Source organism: Aquarana catesbeiana, linkage group LG04 (assembly GCF_042186555.1).
Source record: "Aquarana catesbeiana isolate 2022-GZ linkage group LG04, ASM4218655v1, whole genome shotgun sequence".
Classification (NCBI taxonomy): domain Eukaryota; kingdom Metazoa; phylum Chordata; class Amphibia; order Anura; family Ranidae; genus Aquarana; species Aquarana catesbeiana.
Window position 1 is genome coordinate 248452993 of NC_133327.1, and position 21501 is coordinate 248474493.

Here is a 21501-nt window from a genome sequence, read left to right on the forward strand (position 1 = left end):
TCTGCTGCTGGGAAGTGATTGCCACCTTCTCACCCTGAGCCTCCGAAACTGCCACAGGTGTGGGGCAGAGGTCTTGGACCCTCTGTCCAATGACCAGCACTTCAGCTAGGGAAGTTCCTTGTAACTCCACAGATACTGCTGTTGGTTCTGAGCAGAGCACAGTGAAGTTTGGTCCTAATACCAGCTCTTCTGCTGGGGACTCATCAGGTTGTTCTTCCTCAGCAGAAAAGTCTATCAAATCCCCTGTCTCTGCAACTGGTGTCTTGGAATAGAGGTTCACCATCTCCTGTCCGTGGAACCCAGAAGATGCTATGGGTGCTGGGCAGAGGTTAGTAGAGCTCTGCCCTGTTGTCAGCACTTCAGCTTTGGGGATGGCAATCTCCAGATTTTCCACTGCCGATTCTTCAGCGAGGATTTCGGAGTTGTCAACTGGTATTTCCTGATAGTCCCAGGCAAAGGGAGCCCAGCCCTGGTGCTGAGCAGAGTCTAGCAGCCGTCTGTAGGCAATCTCAAGCTCCCATTCCTGAACAGCCAGAAACTCTATATCTTCTAGTGCCCAGTGCACTTCCGAGACGTTCAGTAGCCCTTCTCTGAAATCCATGATTTTGTTCAACCACCACTCCAAATCACTCCCAAAGTTAGGGTCCCCTGTCAGCTTCACATACAACAGTCCCAGGCCGCCATAGCTTAAGCCTTCCGTTGGGCTGTCATCCGCTATCCAAGGGTATGCTTGAGATACATGCCACCGGAGGGCTCTGTAGCTCTCATCCAGCCTTATCTCTGCCCAGACCAGCCTGCTTAATTCAGCTGTCTGCTCCTTGTGTGGTTTTTCTCCCAGAAACAGCACCCGCAATCCATACTGCGACCAGTACCTTTGCTGGATGGAGGGGAGAACTTTTCCCTGGTGTCGCTGCTCACAGGCTAGCGCTTCCTTCCAGAGTTCGCAGCGAATAGAATCAAACCATCCCAGCAGGACCTGCTCTGATACTGGTCCTCTGTGCTGTATCTGCATCTCTCGCAACCTCCTTCTGAATTCCTCTTCCATGGCGGCTGGTATCTGTACCTCTCCTATCCTCTCCTGCTATCCTGACCTTGGATCCAGGTGTAGGTTTGCATGTCCCAGACTGCAGGAAGCATCCCACTGCTTGCCACCAATTGTGACGGAACGTTCCACACTCTGCTTGAGTGCTTCCGTCAGTATAACGCTTCCTAAGTCCTAGAACACGAGTCCAATGGATCTGGCTATAGGAACCCCCAAGAACCAGACAACACCAGTCTTGGAGTACATCAGGAATAACCTTTTATTTGAGATCTCACACAAATATATACAGCAGGATGACTAAAACCTAACCTAATTAACATGAGCTAATTATCTAATCCTTTATCCAGGCTAGGTGACTGAGACATGATCTTTTGGACAGACTTGTGGTCACCGAGCTTCACACAGTAGCAGAGTTAATTAACATAAACAACAATGGGTGAAAAGACTCTTAAGAGCCCACACTAGACTTATTTACAAACACATTATAGCAGACAACAAACAGGTGACTGAAGTTGATGACATTAGCATCTAACAGTATGAGTCCCAACAGTATGAATCAGTCACTATTCTAATATGGCAAATAAAGGGTTCCCAGAGTCTGTGTGTCTTGGGGGGACATGGACCTGAATCCAAAGTAACACCTCCTCCAGGGTCCCCAGGCATACAGCTCACAAAGAGCACTGTTCCCCCAAATGCCAGGGCCCATAATCGGTGGGCAAGAGGCTGGCATTCAGTCCCCTCCGAAAGCCTATGTCTCGGGTGAGTCTGTCCCAGGGGTATTATGGGATGCCCACTTGACTTTAAACAACTCCAGGGACAACTCCTATTATATACAGTCCAGCACTTCACTTGCTTGCAGAATTACCAGCAGTGTCACTCTGTAAAAGGCTGTAGCAACGGCTCTGCCATCCCTCCTGGCTGCAGCAGACCCTTTCACTAGCCCTCCTGGCTACTTCTACACAGTCCTCCTGACTGACGTGCCCCAGTCCTCCAGATTGACACTCACCATCCCTCCAGACCGACGCTCAGGAGCTCTCCCAGACATGCTGACTCTTTCTCCTGCTGTCCTCACACTTGCTCCCATGCATCCAGGAAAGGAATCCTCTGTGTGTTGTAGAGGGTCCCTCCAGCACCTGAACCCCAGTCCTGAGGTCACTCCCCCTAGACTAAGGGGCACCCTCAAGGACCACAGACAGCCTCCTCAGCACTCCATCTCCCACCCGACTGCCCCTGCTGGCATGACCTCTGAGTATTTAAGAGGTGCCCGTCTCTGCCAGCCCACTTTGCTGAGGATTGGCTAGGGCCCCCATGAATACGCCAAGCAGCTTTTCCCAGATTCAAACCTCTACTTCTGGAAGCTTATTAAAGGTTCCAGAGAGTAGTGGGAGTTACGAGAGATGCTGCTTGATGAGTCATGCAGCCTCCCTGAGTCACTCAGCCCTGACCCAGATTTAACCTAGGCCTGGCTCTTTTCCAGGCCAAATTTTCCTACACTTACAACTATGTACACACACCTAGTTAGAGGGTGCTACATAACAATGCCACATTTACAGCTATTTGAGAATCTACAAACTTTTCTATATGGCTATTGAAAGTTATCTTAATTCATAAAAGGTCTATTAAGGTGTCACCTGAATGTACAAGAGTGTTACATTTCCAGTTGTATGAGAATCTTAAAGGGTCCTTTTTTATATTATATGGATTGGAACATCATTTGAAAGACAACTCCTTAAGATACTGATATTATATGTTGTTTGACATGCGCCACCCTTCCATGTGTTCCTTGCTGTTAAGGCCAGTTATAGGTTGGACAGTTGCTGTTTGCTTGTTTTTATGATATGTAGCCTTCTTGGAATACTGTATATAAGCTGGGGATGAGTGATTGTTCAAAATGATCATTATGTGTGTACCTTCAAAAGTGTCAGAGACACAGTTTCTTTTTTCTTTCCTGATGGCACAGATTATATTATATAGAATATAGTGAAGATGTAGCCCATTAATAAAGCTCCACTTATGCTGCATTCAGATGTGTGGACATGGACTACTATTTTAATTTAGAGAAGAATGAACAGGGGGTGATATATGTTTGGGTCACAGTATGAGAAATCTATTTAGATATTAATGTTGCATGGTATTGTGTATCTAAACTATAGATTTTTTTTATGCTTGTGAACTGTTTTAATGTTTTAGCACTTCAGTTGTTCTTATCTTTTTTGAATATCTATACTCTATCACTATTACCACTGACCTAATTAAGGGATATTTTAGAACGAAATGTTTTCTACAAAAGAAGTTAAGAATGTATCATATGTAGATGTATTTTGATATATGCAGACAACTAATGAACTAATGTGGCAGTCTAATATCCCAGACATTGTAAAATGAATGCACATTACTTTGTTCTAAGTTGAGAAAAACGTTTTTCCTTCTTTTTTTCCAGGCTTTAAAGATAGCTCATGCTGGAATCTCTTTGTCAAATCTGGAAGCATCTGTGGCCTCTCCTTTTACATCAAAAGTCCCAAATATTGAATGTGTACCAAAACTGCTAAAGTAAGCTGCTTATCACTAACATATTTTTAATTTTCTACATGAAACTAATTCTGCCATTAATTGATAATTGACCTCTGGGCAAACAGCTAGGTACAGTTTAAAGGGTATATGTGAACTGTTTTACCTGGCAAATAAATGTATTTCTGTCACAGCCCTGCTAGACATCTTGGGGTGCTGAGTTTTCTCTGCTGCAGTTAATTAACAATGGTAGGTCATGTCCTTTCCACAGCCTGTGAATAGACAATGAAGCAGCAGCCACAGCTCGATGAGGTCATCACTCTGCTCTTTTCTCCTGTCAACATATTCCTCACTGTCATCACTGTCATATGCAAAAGCAAAACTAGCTACCTGACTAACTAGCTACTAACTACCTAACTAGCCCCAAGTACTAATCCCAGAGTGACCTCCCCCCCATCTGAGTGCTGTTTTACAGGAGATTACAAGAGTAGAAGAATACATTTAATTACTTTTATATACACACAATTGTATTCATTTATATTTTTTTAATATCTTCTTAGAATTTAATACTGGATTGCAATGCTGGAATTTAATTCAGTGCAGGCATACAAAGCACATTACTCAGAATCAAGGGGACTGCCAACTCAAAACAGTGCTAAGAAATCAATTGGTATTTCCTCTGTAGTGAATACTGCCTAAAGGAGAACAAAGTGCAGAAGCTCAGCAGTGGTCACAGACACACCATTTTTTGTAGTGAACACAATATTTATGAGATTGCCAGTCCAAATGTTTAAATGTTTGGATGTTAATGGATTAACGGATAAACATGTGGAATAGACAGTAAATGAAACACATACACTGTGCTGAGGACAGCTGGTAGAGTAAAAGAACACGATGCAAAAAATGACTACCTGCTACAACAGCAGTGAGTACTGTAGAAACTGCCTGATTTATCCAAAAGCTAAAACAGTAGGTATTGGCTTAAAATAATGCCATGTGGTTGATTTAACTATTCCAAGTGTCAATAAGGCATTCATAACTTTGCATTTCTAATCTAGGCTTCAGTATTGGACAGATATAATTTTAGAAAATGTGAAATGTTAAAACTTGCTTCAGGGATGACAAAAAAAGAAATGTCAATTCCCATGAGAAAAAGTTGACCTCATGATAATTCTGAGGTTGCAATGATTTCATGTGTACTCAGTCTCACTGCTTGTTGAACTAATTACTCAGAATACAGTCTTGTGTTTCTCATATGACTTAGAACCCAATGTGATATTTTCATTTAACCATTTACCAATTTATACTAGAATAATGAATTACTATGTTTAAAGCATAAAGCAATATAATGTCATCATTACTAAGGTAAAAAGACGTAAGGTCATACAGTTTAACAGCCAATAATTGTATACATTTACCACCATTGGTAAACTACACAAAAGGATATTCAGAGTTCATAGAGTTATGGTGCAAAAGACCTAGTTTTATGAAAAAAATGCATGATTGATGGATCGATGTAAAAAAAAAAAAAAAAAGTCATTTAGGAGGGATGACTGCTTTTGCTAGCATCTCTTCTCCCTTCTTCAAGAACTTCTTATCCTATCTGTAGGGTAATCTCCTACTCCTTCCATGAAACTCCTCTCGTTAGAGGCCTATCCCACCTCCACCTAATAAACTGTACTTTTTTTTCTCCATCAGCTCAACACACGAATATCTTTTGTATCACTTGCCCCAACCTTTTATATTGTAAGCTCTTATAGGTTGGGCTCTCTGGACCCTTTTATATTGAATTGTATTGTAACTGTACTGTACTCCATTATTTTGTAAAGAGCATCACAAACCGTTGGCACTATATAAATCCTGTATTATAACAATAATAATAATAATAATACAGTGTCTTAAATCTGCTGTGGTGTGAAAAAAGGCAAAAGCCCAGTGCGCCTGAAATTGGGGATATTTAGCATGGGGAGACCATATGCTCTGATTATGTTTTACTTAAAATGTTTCTACTTACCTTCACCTCCCTCCTTCACTGTACTAAAATCTGTTCCTAGATTACAAGCACTGCCATCAATCAAGACATAAAGACCCCCAAAATGTTATGTTTTAGAGGTGGTGGTGTAAACAGAAGATAGTGAAACTTTTGATTTATTGTAACTTTGTGCAATAGCAGCGTAAATATTAAAAGCATAAAACAAATATTAAAAGCATAAAACAAATTTTATATTGTTTCGAGCTATACTTTTGCCTCACAGAAAGCAAAAAATTATCTGCTGTAAAATATACCCTGTTAACCTTTTTTTTTTTTTACCTCTAATACACAGGGAAGGAAGAAGTACACTTGTCAGTTCAATATGTTTGTTTAAATACCTTATTTTATACACTTTGGTTGAGCTTGTCTGCATGATGCTTCTGTTTTGGGTAAGACATGAAAATGTTCTGTAGCATGTGGAAATGTGAACACATGTTTCTGAGGAATATGAACCAGTAATATAAAAATATAATTAAGTAATCATGAGCAAATTTTGAGTTCTCACATTATTTACCAAGTTGTGACATTTCATTTTACGTCAGATCATTTTGTACATAGTTTAGCTTCATAATTTGGCTTCCATTTAGAGACAAATGAAAGAGGTAAATACAACAGGGTACCCTAATTTCCCAAAAAAGCACACCAGAGAGAGAGAGAGAGAGAGAGAGATAATAGGACAGTTCTACTCCCACCGTTATCCTCCTTGTCTTCTACTGTTTTTAAACTTTTTTTCTTGCTTTAATAAATGCAGCTGTCTATTAAATGAGATAGAAGAGCGCAGGGCGGTAATGGGAGAAATCACATTGTTCTGTGCAGTTATAGTCTCTGCCCTTTATGCAAATATAGAAGCATAAGGGCACACTAAAGCAGGCCATAGATGGATCGAAATGTGTCCAGTTCAACAGGGAGCAGCCGAATTTCGATCTGTGTGGTTGTCCCTGTTTTACAGAAGTTGATTGTTAAATTGACTTCTGTAGAACAGACTAGCTAGAAAACCTTTGTTGATCAGCAAATGTAGTCACTGATCAGTGTATTCTGACAGCAGACTCCCCATGGAGATGATTCTGTCAGAAACCATGCAATCAGGCCGAGACAGAAGTACAGTTAAATCACACTTGTTTAATAATAAAAGTAAATAGAACAAATGTAGTCACAACATAGCCAATAGTTTTGTAACTGGAACGGATAGTCAGCCAAGCCAGAAGGTCAGGAATCAGTGTAGTGAAACAGAAAGCAGGATCTGGAGCCAGAAGCGATGTCAGCCAAGCAAGTCTTTAAACAGGAACACAGAAGATACTGTGTGATGTTGACAAAGGCAAAGGCAGAGATCCTCTGGGCTGGATGGCTTAAGTAGGCAGGACATACGAGCAGGATATCATCAACAGCTGAGTAACTTTGGAGCGATAGGAGCTGGCAATTAGCCGACAGCTGAGCAGCCAGCTCAGAGAAGGAAGCCCAGCACTGACAGATTCCTCCATCCACCTCACTGTGGATGGTTAAACTTGTTCACATTTTATGTTCAGTCTGCTGGCTGAATGGAAAAAAAAATGAACCACCTACAGCCAGTTTAAGAGGGAGTGGTAAAAAGCCTATGACCTCTGAGCTGTACAGCCACGGAGATGAAACCAAGAGGTCTTTCACCAAGCCTGTACAGCAGCTGGGAAATCTATTGGGAAAGGCATCTAGTTTTGCAAAATGTTGCCTTCAAGAAAACAGATTAAAAAAAAGAAAGAAAGAACATGTAGTCCTGTTTTAAATATTTCCATCTTGGCTGTTAAAAATTATACAACCCTAAAACTATCTTTATGACATGTTTACATTAGGGAAACTGACAAAATACATTTTTCACTTTCTTTTCTCAGAAAAAAACTTTACTAGGAAATTACCACTATCTGATGCAGGACATAGCAATTTCTGTCACTGTTATGTTAACAAGTAAGTTTTTGTTTTTAACTAAACTTAGTATTATGGAGTATTTTGTAATATTTAAAGAACCGTTTTCACAGGACTATAAATTGATCAGCTATAACATTAAAGTGTTACTAAACCCAGGACCCTGCATTTATTATGTCTGGTTTCCACAGTACACAGGACATGGAAATGCAATTATTTTAGTAAATATAAACTGCTAAATGACTTTTCACGTCAGCAGTATATAGCAGTCTTGTGACTTCTATCCCTATGTGGTAAAGCTTGGAGGAGGAGTTTTCATTCTGCTCTCACTATCTTATAAAACTTCAGAACCCCTAAATCTTTGTCTGGACAGTGCTGATTGGCCCTGTGCTAATCACATGCACTCTCCTAAAAACTAAACTTATAATATTCGGAGAGAGGAGTTGGAGACACTGGAAGAGACAGGATCAAACAGCCTTTTCAAACAATGCAGACGATTAACCCCATAGGTTCCCTTAGGTTCCACAGTGATTATAACAAGCATGCTTTACTGCAGTTATACAGGCTAATTTTACTGTTGTGGGTTTAGTAACACTTTTAGATCACTAACAGGTAAAGTGAAGAACATTGATCATCTCATCACAATGGCTTTTGAAAGGCAGTGAGATATGTTAAGCAGCAAGTAAATATGTTGTCTATGAAGTTGATTTGTTGAAATCAGAACAAAATTGGCATTGTAGTTTGTTGTGTATGGGACTGCATAGCCCCAGGTCGATTTAAGTGTCCATGCTGACCCATGTCCACAGCCAAAAGCCCTTTGAATGGGCATGTGAGCATCAGAACTGGACCACGGAGAATTAAAAAAGAGTGGCCTGGTCTGGTGAATCGCATTTTCTTCTACATTATGTAGATGGCCAGATGCATGTGCGTTGCTTACCTTAGGTAGAGATGGCACCAGGATGCAGTATGTGAAGAAGGCAAGCCAACAAAAGCAGTGTGATGGTTTGGGCAATGTTCTGCCTAAGCATTTACCAATACACCTCTTCATAGAAACGGTATTTCCTGATGGCAGTAGCCTCTTTTAGCGGGATAATGAGCCCTGCCACACTGCAAATATGGTTCATGGGTGGTTTGAGGAACACAGCAATAAATTCAAGGTGTTGACTTGGCCTCCAACTTTTTTAGATCTCAATTCATTGAACATCTATGGGATATGTTGGAAAACTAGTCCAATCCATGGAGGCACCACCTCACAACTTACAGAACATAAAACATCTGCTACTAACAGCTTGGTGTCAGATACCACAGTATAATTTCAGAAGTCTAGTGGCATCTCTGATGCATTGAGTTAGGGCTGTTTGGGTGGCCAAAGGGGGACCTATTTAATATTAGGGGGGTCATCATAATTTTATGGTTGATCAGTATATATACTGTATGTATCTTGGACTGTAGTTGGAGTGCCTTTTCATAAACAGGAAATGCAACCAGATAGTTTAAGGAGATTTCCTTTACATTTTGGGACAGGTCTTTCTGTATTCCTAGACCTTGGTTCCTTGGGGTAATCAAAATGAGCTAAATCTGATGTAATAGGGCCAGTTAAAGTACTTTTTACTTGTGGGTTACCAGATTGTACTCTCAAGTAGGGATGAGCTGAACACCCCCCGGTTCGGTTTGCACCAGAACCTGCAAACGGACCAAAAATTCGCACGAACGTTAGAACCCCATTGAAGTCTATGGCACTCGAATGTTCAAAATCAAAAGTGCTAATTTTAAAGGCTGATTTGCATGGTATTGTCCTAAAAAGGATTTGGGGACCCGGGTCCTGCCCCAGGGGACATGTATCAATGCAAAAAAAAGTTTTAAAAAAGGCCATTTTTTTGGGAGCAGTGATTTTAATGATGCTTAAAGTGGAAAAAAAGTGCAATATTCCTTTAAATATCATACCTGGGGGGTGTCTATAGTATGTCTGTAAAGTAGCGCGTGTTTCCCGTGCTTAGAACAGTCCCTGCACAAAATTACATTTTTAAAGTAATAAAAGTCTTTTTAAACTGCTTATGGCTTTAATGTAATGTCCGGTCCCGGTAATATGGATGAAAATCAATGAGACAAACGGCATGGGTACCCCCCCCAGTCCATTACCAGGCCCTTTGGGTCTTGTATGGATATTAAGGGGAACCCCGCACCCAAATTAAAAAAAGGAAAGGCGTGGAGCCCCAGGCCCTCTGAACAGCAGTATACAGGCGGTGCAAACAAGACAGGGACTGTAGGTTTGTTGTTAAGTAGAATCTGTTTGTAATTTTGAACTGGTATATTTTTAAAGTGTAGCTCCAGCCAAAAAATCTATTTTTAAGCTTTTTGGAAAACATAGGGAAGGGTTATCAACCCTGTGACATTTGTTTTGCTGTCTGTGCACCTCATCAGAAGATTTTACCTTACTTTCTGTCCCAATGACAAATGTTTTTTGTCAATTTGGGGATTTTAGTGAAACAAGGATTGGTGATAAAGCATCAGCGGAGAGGAGACCATATTAACTCTTACAGGAGAGAATTTCCCTTCCTAGGGGTATTGTAAGGTGAATGCCACAAAATTAGTATAATTATATATATAATATATATATATATATATATATATATATATATATATATATATATATATATATATATTATATATTATATATAATATATAATTAGTGGGTACCATCATCCTTCATCCATCCAACCATCATCCCCCTTTCCCCCTCGGCCCCTTCCTCACAATTCTTTTTCTCCTCCCATTTCTTTTCCTCCTCCCCCCTCCCCTATTTATTTATTTTTATCTTTACATACATTAGTTTACCTTGCCAACAAAACCCCCCTTGCTCGCCCCCGGGGGAACGCCCGGCAAGGGCGTCTCACAAGTGTCGTTCCAGCCCTTAGGGGCAGTGGTTGGTGAGTGCAAATACAAACACTTGATCAATTACTCCAATGTCATGTTTTTTCTTCCATTTTTCTTCATTGTATATTATTGGATTTACTTTTATGTATTTGTAATGCTGATTATTTCACCTTGTAGAAAATGTACTAGGACGCCTCCTGAAGAAGCGGCTTGACCGCGAAACTGTCGAGGTTAAGTTCATAAGTACTCAAAAACCTGCCTTCACTTACCCTTGCGGGCACTGTAAACTGCTATCCCAATCAACATTACTGTGAAATTTGTTTGTATCATATTGTTGTTAATCCATATTATGTCTACATATAGATTTTTTAATATATTCACTTTTTGAATAAATTGAAATTTTATCTATCCTGTACCCCTCCAAACCTTCCTAGGGGTAGATTTCATCTCACTTCCTGTTGTCTCCTTCCGTTTGCAAGTAGGAGTCGTTTGTAAGTTGGATGTTTGAAAGTAGGGGCCTGCCCTATATACTCTGCAGAAATTGGGGCCTTAGGTTTTGGTGTTGCCACAACACTGTAAGCCTTCACAGTTACTCTTGGTGGGCGCAGCTCCCCTGACCTTGTCCTGGTGCCATAGTCACACAGGTACTCATTGATGGCCCTCTGCTGCATGAGCAGCCACTGCAGCATGGCCAACGTTGAGTTCTACCTGGTGGGCATGTCACAGATTAGGCGGTTCTTGGGCAGGTTAAATTCCTTTTGGAGGTCAGCCAGCCGAGCACTGGCATTATATGACCTGCGGAAATGCACACAGACTTTCCTGGCCTGCCTCAGGACATCCTGTAAGCCGGGGTACCTGCCCAAGAACTGCTTCACTGCCAAGTTAAGGACGTGAGCCAAACAGGGCACATGGGTCAGTTGTCCCGGTCGGAGGGCGGAGAGGAGGTTGGTGCCATTGTCGCAAACCACCATACCTGCCTTAAGCTGGCATGGCGTCAACCACCTCTGAACCTGCTCCTGCAGAGCTGACAGAATATCTGCCCCAGTGTGGCTCCTGTCCCCCAAGCACACCAGCTCAAGCACCGCATGTCTTCTTTTGGCCTGCGTACTTGCGTAGCCCCTTGAACTCCTACGGAGCACCGCTGGTTCCGAAGACAAATCAGCACAGGAAGAGGCCATGGAGGAAGAAGAAGAGGAGGGGGTGGAGGAGAGAGGTGTGGCAGAATCACCACTTGTAGTATTTTGGAGGCGTGGTGGCGGAACAACCTCCAACACTACTGCACCCTGTACTGCATCCTTCCCAGCTGCCAGAAGAGTCACCCAGTGCGCAGTGAAAGATAGGTAACATCCCTGTCCATGCCTGCTGGACCATGAGTCAGCAGTAATATGCACCTTCCACATGACGGTAGAGAGCCGGAATCACCTTCCGTGAGAAAAAGTGGCGTTTGGGAACCTGCCACTGAGGAACCGCACATTCCACAAACTCATGGAAGGGGGCAGAGTCTACCAACTGAAAAGGCAGCAGTTGAAGTGCTAGCAATTTAGCCAAGCTAGCATTCAACCGCTGGGAATGGCTGGAAGCGAACTACTTTCGGCGGTGCAGCAGCTGGAGCATGGAAATTTGCCTGGTACAATCTGACGTCGGTGTACTGATACCAGATTGCCCCCAAGCACTTGGGTGTGACACATCTAATCCTATACCTTCATTCCTCTCAGTGCAGGTCTCAGAGAGGACTGAAGGTATAGTGGGGTTGGAGATCCCAGCTGATGAGGAGCAAGGAGAGGTCCTCTTTGTTCTTTGGTGTGGGTCTTTTAGGTACGCTTGCCAACGAACTGCATGGCAGGTCAACATATGTCTGGTCAAGCATGTGGTGCCCAAGCAGGAGATGTTTTGGCCACGTGAGATACGCTTGAGACATATGTTGCAAATAGCAGCGGTGGGATCTGATGCACTCATCTCAAAAAAGGCCCACACCAAAGAACTTTTGGAATAACGCGCAGAGACAGCAGCGCCCTGCACATGTGGAGCTCTGCGGTGTGATGCAGTCGGTGTGCTGCCCTTAAGCTGGCCCCTGGAGGGCATCCTGCCTCAGTGGTGATGTGCCTCCTCCTCCTCCTCCTCTCTCCTATCAGGCACCCAAGTGGAGTCAGTGACCTCATCATCCCCTCCCTCCTCATCACTGGAGCAAAGCTGGCATTATGCTGCAGCTGGGGGCACATGACTGCCAGATTGCTGTCTTTCTTGGGCACCCCCTCTCTCTGGGCTCACGTTACTGCCTTCCTCTAGCTGGGTACCATCATCGGAGCCTTCAAAACGCTGGGCATCCTCCTGGAGCATGTACCCAACACTGTGGTCAAACAGTTCGGGGGACTCCTCAGGAGAACATGGTGGGGCTAGGGAAGGAGTGACTGATGCCATTGAGGCAAGGGAAGAGGCCACATTGGCAGCTGCTTTGCCAGACAAAGTACCCTGAGCCTAGGTGAGAGAGGATGAGGAGGATGAGGACGGCTTGGTCATCCACTCTACCAAGTCTTACGCATGTTGCGGCTCAACGCGGCCAGCTGCCAGAAAAATGACAAGCGTGTCCTACGGCCACGTGCTGATGAGGATGCACCGTCTCCATGACCAGCACTGTTGCCTCTAGACACAGAGCCTGCTTGCCCTCTTTTATTGGCTTGTGACTCTGCCTCTCCTTGTTGGCCTTCCAGACATACTAATGGCCTGCAGTGAGATGTAGCTGCACAAAGCTGGGATGCATATATATATATACTGATACTGCAGCTAGCAGAATCAACTGCCTGCCTGTAGTATTATTAGTATGAGAACACCAGCAATTGTCTTCAGGTAGCTTTAGGTGCACACTGTGCAGAGGACGCAGTACACTAACTGTAAATACTATAACTGCCTGCCTGTGGTATTAACCACTTAACAACCGGCCCATAGCCAAATGACGGCTACAGGGCGGTTTCTTAACTCTGGGAGGGCGTACAGTGACGTCCTCCCAGAATTCCACTCTTGCGCGCCCCCTGGTACAGAGGACCCGACGCATCACGGTAAACGGTCGCTGATCGCGGTAAACAAACTGGCGTCATGACATGACGCCAGTTCCTCTCTCCCCTCTGTGTACCGACTGGTACAGAGGGGGAGGGATCAGATGGCAGCAGCACTGTGGGCTGGATGTGTAGTGCCCACAGCGCTGCTCTGTGACATGTGCAGTCACATCCATGGATCCATCCATCCATGCTCAGCCATCCCTCCATGCTCAGCAATACCCTGCACTACTCTGCAATACTCTGCAATTCCCTGTGCAATACCCTGTGCAATACTATGTGCAATACCATGTGCAATACTCCGCAATACCCCGTAATACCCTGCAATACCCCACAATACCCCGCAATACCCTGCAATACCCCGCCATACCCCGCCATACCCAGCCATACCCAGCCATGCTCAGCCATCTGAATCTATTTTGGGGTGTCATTTTTGGTATGTACATGCTATGTGTTAGAAATATTGTATAAATGGACAACTTTGTGTTAAAAAAAAAAGCGTTTTAACCACTTCCCGCCCGCCGTCATACGACGTTCTTGATTTTGTGCGGGGATATCTGAATGATGCCTGCAGCTACAGGCATCATTCAGATATCAGCTTTTTCAGCCAGCGATTCCCTACACCATAAGAATGATCATAGAGGCTGTTCCACTGTTTGATAGTTCTTACGGGAGGTGAGAGGGGACGTACCCACCACTCTCCAGTGCTTCTACCGACTCACCGCTACGATCGAAGCCAGGATCGTTCTTTTTTTATATTACTTCAGGCTTCCCAGCCTAGAGGTGAGATATGGGGTCTTATGGACCCCATATCTCACTGTAAAGAGCACCTGTCATGCCATATTCCTATTACAAGGGATGTTTACATTCCTTGTAATAGGAATAAAAGTGATCGAAAAATAAATTTTTGGGAAAAAAAGTGTCAAACTAAAATAAATAAAGTAAACTGAACAATAAAAAAAAAAAAAATTTAAAGCGCCCCTGTCCCCGTGTGTTAGCATGCAGAAGCGAATGCATATGCAAGTCCCACCCACATATGAAAACGGTGTTCAAACCACACATGTGAGGTATCGCTGCGATCGGTAGAGTGAGTGCAATAATTTTGACCCTAGACCTCCTCTGTAACTCAAAACATGTAACCAGTAAAAAATTTAAAATTATTAAAGCGTCGCCTATGGGGATTTTTAAGTAGAGAAGTTTGGCGCTATTCCACGAGCGTGTGCAATTTTGAAGGGTGACATGTTAGGTATCTATTTACTCGGCATAACTTCATCTTTCACATTATGCAAAAACATTGGGCTAACTTTACTGTTTTGTTTTTTTTTAAGCACAAAACTGTTTTTTTTTTTTTCCAAAAAAAACGCATTCGAAAAATTGCTGCGCAAATACCGTGCGAGATAAAAAGTTGCAACGACCGCCATTGTACTCTCTAAGGTCTTTGCTAAAAAAAAATATATAATATTTTGGGGTTCTATGTAATTTTCTAGCAAATAAATGATGATTTTTACATGTAGGAGAGAAATGTCAGAATTGGCATGGGTGCTCCAGAACAACTGAAGGTGCTCCCTGCATGTTGGGTCTCTGTATGTGGCCACGCTGTGTAAAAGTCTCACACATGTGGTATTGCCATACTTGGGAATAATAGCAGAATGTGTTTTGGGGTGTAATTTGTGGTATGCATATGCGGTGTGTGAGAAATAACCCGCTAATATGACAATTTTGTGAAAAAAAAATTAAAAAAAATCTTGATTTTGCAAAGAATTGTGGGAAAAAAATGACTTCAAAACTTCAAAAAACTCATCATGCATCTTTCTAAATACCTTGGAATGTCTTCTTTCCAAAAAGGGGTCATTTGGGGGGTATGTGTACTTTTCTGGCATGTTAGGGTCTCAAGAAATTCAGTCAGTAATTCAGGTGTGATCAATTTTCAGATATTGGCACCATAGCTTTTGGACTCTATAACTTTCACAAAGACCAAATAATATAAACCAGTTTGTACTTATTTTTACCAAAGATATGTAGCAGTATAAATTTTGGCCAAAATTTATGAAGAAAAATTACTAATTTGGTAAATTGTATACCCGAAACAAAGAAAAATTCATTTTTTTACCGAATTTTCAGTCTCTTTTCTTTTATAGCACAAAAAATAAAATACCCAGCGGTGATTAAATACCACCAAAAGAAAGCTCTATTTGTGTGAAAAAAAGGACAAAAATTTCATATAGGTACAGTGTTGCATGACTGAGTAATTGTCATTCAAAATGTGAGAGCACCGAAAGCTGAAAATTGGTCTGGTTATTAAGGGGGTTTAAGTGCCCAGTGGTCAAGTGGTTAATAGGAGCAGAACAACAGCAATTGTCTTCAGGTAGCTTTAGGTGCACACTGTGCAGAGGACACAGTACACTAACTGTAAATACTGTAGCTGCCTGCCTGTGGTATTAATATAGGATCAGAAGAACACCACCAATTTTATTCCGGTAGCTTTAGGTGCACACTGTGCAGAGGACACAGTACACTAACTGTAAATACTGTAGCTGCCTGCCTGTGGTATTAATAGGAGCAGAACAACAGCAATTGCTTTCCAACTACCCTGTCATTGGCCAATTACGGCTCTCTGTACAGACGGCGCTGTGATTGGCCAAGCATGCGGGTCATAGTGCATGCTTGGCCAATCATCAGCCAGCAATGCACTGTGATGCCGCAGTGAATTATGGTCCGTGGCGCGCCACTTGAATTTGGAGCGAGAACGACCCATATCGTTCGTAATTCGGCGAACGACCGAACACACGATGTTCAAGTCGAACATGCGTTCGATTCGAACACGAAGCTCATCCCTACTCTCAAGGCAAAGTACGCAAGAAAGTACCAGCAGCGAGGGTAGGGCCAGAATATCCTCTTCTTGAGCATGTTGTTAGGAGTATGTGCATGGATTTTGTGCAGATTGTCCAGCATGGGTTGTGGTTCTGCAAAGTTCCCCTCTGCCTGTGCAGTTAGTGCAGACAACCCATTTATTGAAATATGTATGCTCTAAAAGTTAAATGCACTGAGTTACTTTTAGCTGGCATAACTATAATGTTGGGCTGATAAAAAGGTGGGTTACCTGTGACAAGAGGCCACAGCAATGATTGCCTTCACATAGTTGACGTGTATGTAAAGACAAAAAAAAAAACATATTTAGTGCATTTCTGGACTAAATGTGCATTTGCCCATATTGTGTCCCTTTAAAACAGCTGCAAGTACAGAAAAAACACTGTTAATGTGCCAACATATGGTGTGCTACTACCTTATTCTTTGACATGACAACACAGCTCTAAATACTTAAGAACAAAGTATCAGCCCTGCCTACAAAATTTCTGGATGGATTACAAAAAAACCACATCGTCTGCTCCCCCCTCCTCATCTCCTTAACCCCTTTTTGTGCATAGAAAGTTATCAGTGCACAAGATTTCTGTCAAAATTAACAGATATTTTTTGCACTTTAATATGGTAAATTTGACAGACCAAATGCTGGAACAAAATCGAGTCAGGCTGACATCATTGGCCTGCCTCTCCCGCATTATGTATTAATTAATTAAAATTCAGGGCTTCTTGTAAATGGCTGAGCAGCACTCAGCACAGCTCAATTTGGTCCTGGCAGCAGAGAGTAAATCTCTGCACCATTGTCGTAACACAGCACTATACACTGTATGTAGCTAATGCTACACACAGTTTATACAGAACTGATAGCAGCTGTATCAATTAGTTAAAGTGATACTAAAGACATACTATTTAATTTACATTGTTCCTTCTATTTTTGTATGTGGATAATATGACACTGTAATTTTTTTTTTAATACCAAAAAACATCGAAGTACTTTTTTTCTAATTTATATCGAGCTGTCACATGAGCCAGATCTTTCCCAACCTGCAGGGAAAACAAAAGCAGGAGGAGCTTCTAGTCCTCTGCTGCTGGTCACATGTTCAAAACAAAAAACAGCCTCTGGAATACAGAGTAAACAAAAATAAATAATATCAATAAACTGTTTTAACTTGGCTTACAAATATAAATATATATATTGGCAATAACATGGTGTGGGTGAAATTCTGGCAGTCACAGACTGTGTCACGCCCCTCCAGCCTGTGTCTTAGAATAAGAGGGAGGTGAAGCCTTCATTCATTAATCTACATGTAATATCCCACCCTTATTGTGTTTAGCTGGTTAGTGGACATGGGGGAGGAGGGAGGGAGTGACCTGTCATTTACCACTGTGTATATGCCCACATGTGTGACCCTATAGTCACCGGGGCTGCTCAGATGTGTTAGGGAGGAAATGCTCACCATAGAAACTCACTGAAAACTGAGCATGTGCAGAGTTGCTTAAACAGCTGCAGAATCCCTAGCTGAATAGGGGACATGGACAAAAGGTGGAGATAGAGAACAGCAGGATCAACCAGGTTTTTTGCAGTATACAGAAAACGAGTGAGTATGAACAGCATGTAATACAGCATTTATTGATAGTTTTTTATGATGTGGGTTCAGTGACACTTTAAGGAAATAGTTAGTTTGAGCCACCTTGCTGAAAGTAGACATGAAGTTAGGCTTTAACAAAATAGAACAATATTTGGCAAAAGAAATTGATTGAACACTTAGTGGTTCATGAAGAATTGTTTTAATGTAAAATTATCAGCAGTTGGGTAGGGTTTTGTCGTGTCTTCCTCTAGATCAAAGCTGCAGCAGCAGTGGGAGGTTGGATGTGAATGTGAAGCCCGAAAATGGGAGGATTCAATAATGAAAAGCAAAAACTACTGAAGCACTAGTTACTATTAGGCTTTCTCATAGGAGTCAAACTTGTTTTGTTTCGGAGATTTAGCAATTTGGCAGCAAATAGCTTTTTGTCTTCAGCTAACACAGCAGGATAAAAAATTGTATTTTCAAAAAGTGGCAGCTACTTTTTTTTTAATGAATTTGATAACATTTAGAAACTGCAGTCACATATCCCTGTGAAAAGCTTTGTGAATTTAAATTTACGTATTTCTTGGGGGGGGGGTTATTGACATTTTGGCAATAACCCCAAAGCACCCTTCCAATGTTGGCAATAATCCCAAAGCACCCTCCCAATGTTGAGGGCATGTGGCCTGGTACGGTTCGGGGGGGGGGGGGTGCTCTCTCGTCCCCCCCTCTTTTCCTGTGGCCTGCCAGGTTGCGTGCTCGGATAAGGGTCTGGTATGGATTTTTGGGGGGACCCCAGGCCATTTTTTAAAAAATTTTGGTGCGGGGTTCCTCTTAAAATCCATACCAGACTAACAATTATAAGACTTGCATCTATTTACCCTTTTACAAGCCTTATCTTAGCCATCTCTCCTAGATATGATTGTTTGCTAAAATCTACGTCAATGTAACTATCCATAAATCTGACACCTGTTCTACAATCAGACAAACCTATTCATTCCCAGAATTCCTATATGTTCATTAAAGTGATTTACAATATATATATATATATATATACACATATACGCATACACATATATACACATACATCAGTGTTATCCCATTCAATGCATTCAATGTATTTTAACAGTTTTAATGAGTGCTCAAGCAAACCTTTGTTTGACCCTGTCAAACTTAATGTACTGTGCACAGGGCAGGACTTAGGGTGGTGGGGGCCCTGGGCTTGAGTCACTTTCGAGCCCTACCTTCTATACATTATCGTATTTATTGGCATATTACACGTGGCGGCGTATAACATGCACCCCAAGTTTAGGAGGGAATTTTAAGGGAAAAAAATTTTGGGAGGGAAGTTTAACCACTTGCTTACCGGGCACTTAAGCCCCCCTCCTATCCAGACCAATTTTCAGCTTTCAGCACTGTCGCACTTTGAATGACAATTGCGCGGTCATGCAACACTGTACCCAAATGAAATTTTTATCATTTTTTCCCCACAAATAGAGCTTTCTTTTGGTGGCATTTGATCACCTCTGCGGTTTTTATTTTTTGTTAAAAAAATTAAAAAAAAACGAATTAAAAAAAAAAAAAAAAATTTTTTTTTTATATTTTGTTATAAAATTTTTTAAAAGGGTAATTTTTCTCCTTCATTGATGTACGCTGATGAGGCGGCACCAATGGGCACTGATAGGTGGCAGTGATGGGCACTGATGGGTGGCAGTGATGGGCACTGATTGGTGGCAATAATGGGCACTGTCAGCGCGAGGAGAAAAAAAAACGATCACAGAGCTTTTGTTTTGATCATGTGATCAGCTGTCATTGGCTGACAGCTGATCACATGGTAAGGGGCCGGGACCGGCCCCTTACACAGATCGGTGATCACCCGAGTCTCAGTGACTCGGTGATCACAGCGCGCTCCACGCGCGCCCTGCAGGGCACGCGCAGGGCACGTGCACAGGGGAGGCCGTCATATGACGGCCTCCCGGGAATTCAGGTCCGCGCTGTAGCCGTCATTCGGCTATAGCGCGGATGCCAAGCGGTTAAGGAAAAAACTTAAATTTAAATGTCCATCAATGCAGCCTTGTACAGCGTACATCTGCAGCCTTGTCCATCCATCTGCAGCAGAGTCCTGTGTATCTCGGCGGCTCTCGGGTCCTCTCGGTGGCTCTCGGGTCCTCTTGGCGGCTCTAGGGTCCTCTCGCAGTCCCGATCGCAGCCGAGAGCAGCCGAGTGTTTGCGTACAGCATCACACAACTGCGCAATTGTCAGTTAAATCAACGCAGTGCCATATTGCAAAAAAAATGATTGAAGTGCAATATTTCTATTATTACATTGTTATATAAAATAAAATAGTTCAACTCACCATAAGCAGAATCAGTCTGAGCCTGAGTGTGTCACTTGCCAACGTCACCTACCTTCAGATGCGGATTGCCACTTGCCACACATTGCGGATTGTCACTTGCCACGTCACTTGTCAGCGGATGCAGGGTGTCACTTGCCACGTCACTTGTCAGCGGATGCAGGGTGTCACTTGTCAGCGGATGCAGGGTGTCACTTGCCACGTCACTTGTCAGCGGATGCAGGGTGTCACTTGCCACGTCACTTGTCAGCGGATGCAGGGTGTCACTTGTCAGCGGATGCAGGGTGTCACTTGCCACATCACTTGTCAGTGGATGCAGGGTGTTACTTGTTAGCGGATGCAGGGTGTCACTTGTCAGCAGATGCAGGGTGTCACTTGCCACGTCACCTGCCACTGGGTCGAAGGTGGCTTTCTAACATTCAGGGGCACATTCAGGGGGGGGCGGCAAACTCCCGCCTGCTAGCAAGCCCGTTTCGCCGGCACCACTGCTTATTTCACGGGGACCGATCGGGCTTGTGTACTCCCACTTCCTGGTAGTGGTGGAACACACGATAGGGCGGACGTGATGTCATCAGCCGGAAATGATGCAAGACATGGGAGGCAACGCGGCCATCATTTCCAGCTGATGACATCACGTCCGCCCTATCGTGCATTCCACCGCTACCAGGAAGTGGGAGTACACAAGCCCGATCGGTCCCCATGAAATAAGCAGCGGTGCCAATGAAACAGGCTGGCTAGCTGGCGGGAGTTTGCCGTGGATCCGGACCTGCCCGTGGGGCCCTCTATTGGGCGGGGCCCATGGGCTTGAGCCCAGTCAAGCCCAATGATAAGTCCGTCCCTGACTGTACATAACTTTCCCAAATTCCACATAATTATTTCTAAATAGCCTGTGTAAGATGAACTTATCTCTGTGATTTATATGCATTTCAAGGACTCGAGACAATTCTGTATAACTTGAATCTATTCTAACGAACTTTCACCCAGTAAAAAGATCAGCATGAAGCAGGGAGGTCACCTAAAGTTCAAGACTTTCTATATCTACGAAATAACATAAAATATATATTGGTTAATATGAAATTCTACTACTTTGAAGCAATCTCATGCAACCATTCATTAAATGATTATAAAATAAGAATCTAAATTCTCTAATAGTCATGCCTGTAATTGTTGGGGTCTTGCAATGTCTCATGGGACTTGTAGTTTGACCACAGCTGGAGGGCCAAGGTTGCCTACCCCTGCCCTACAGAATAAAGCCATAATACTTCTGTACTTCACTGTACTTCAATATGCTTCTTCTTTTGTTCCTTATGCATTCTGTTTTA

At 42.8% G+C, this 21501-nt stretch overlaps 1 protein-coding gene across 1 annotated transcript in view; it reads left to right on the forward strand.

The window, feature by feature from the left end:
• LOC141139848 (probable cation-transporting ATPase 13A5) overlaps positions 1–21501 on the forward strand; it is a 266762-nt gene that overhangs the window by 215421 nt on the left and 29840 nt on the right. Inside the window, exons 23-25 of the mRNA XM_073626376.1 lie at positions 3483–3592; positions 5875–5971; positions 7445–7517. Of these exons, the coding sequence (XP_073482477.1) occupies positions 3483–3592; positions 5875–5971; positions 7445–7517 (280 nt within the window). The remainder of the gene's footprint in view (positions 1–3482; positions 3593–5874; positions 5972–7444; positions 7518–21501) is intronic.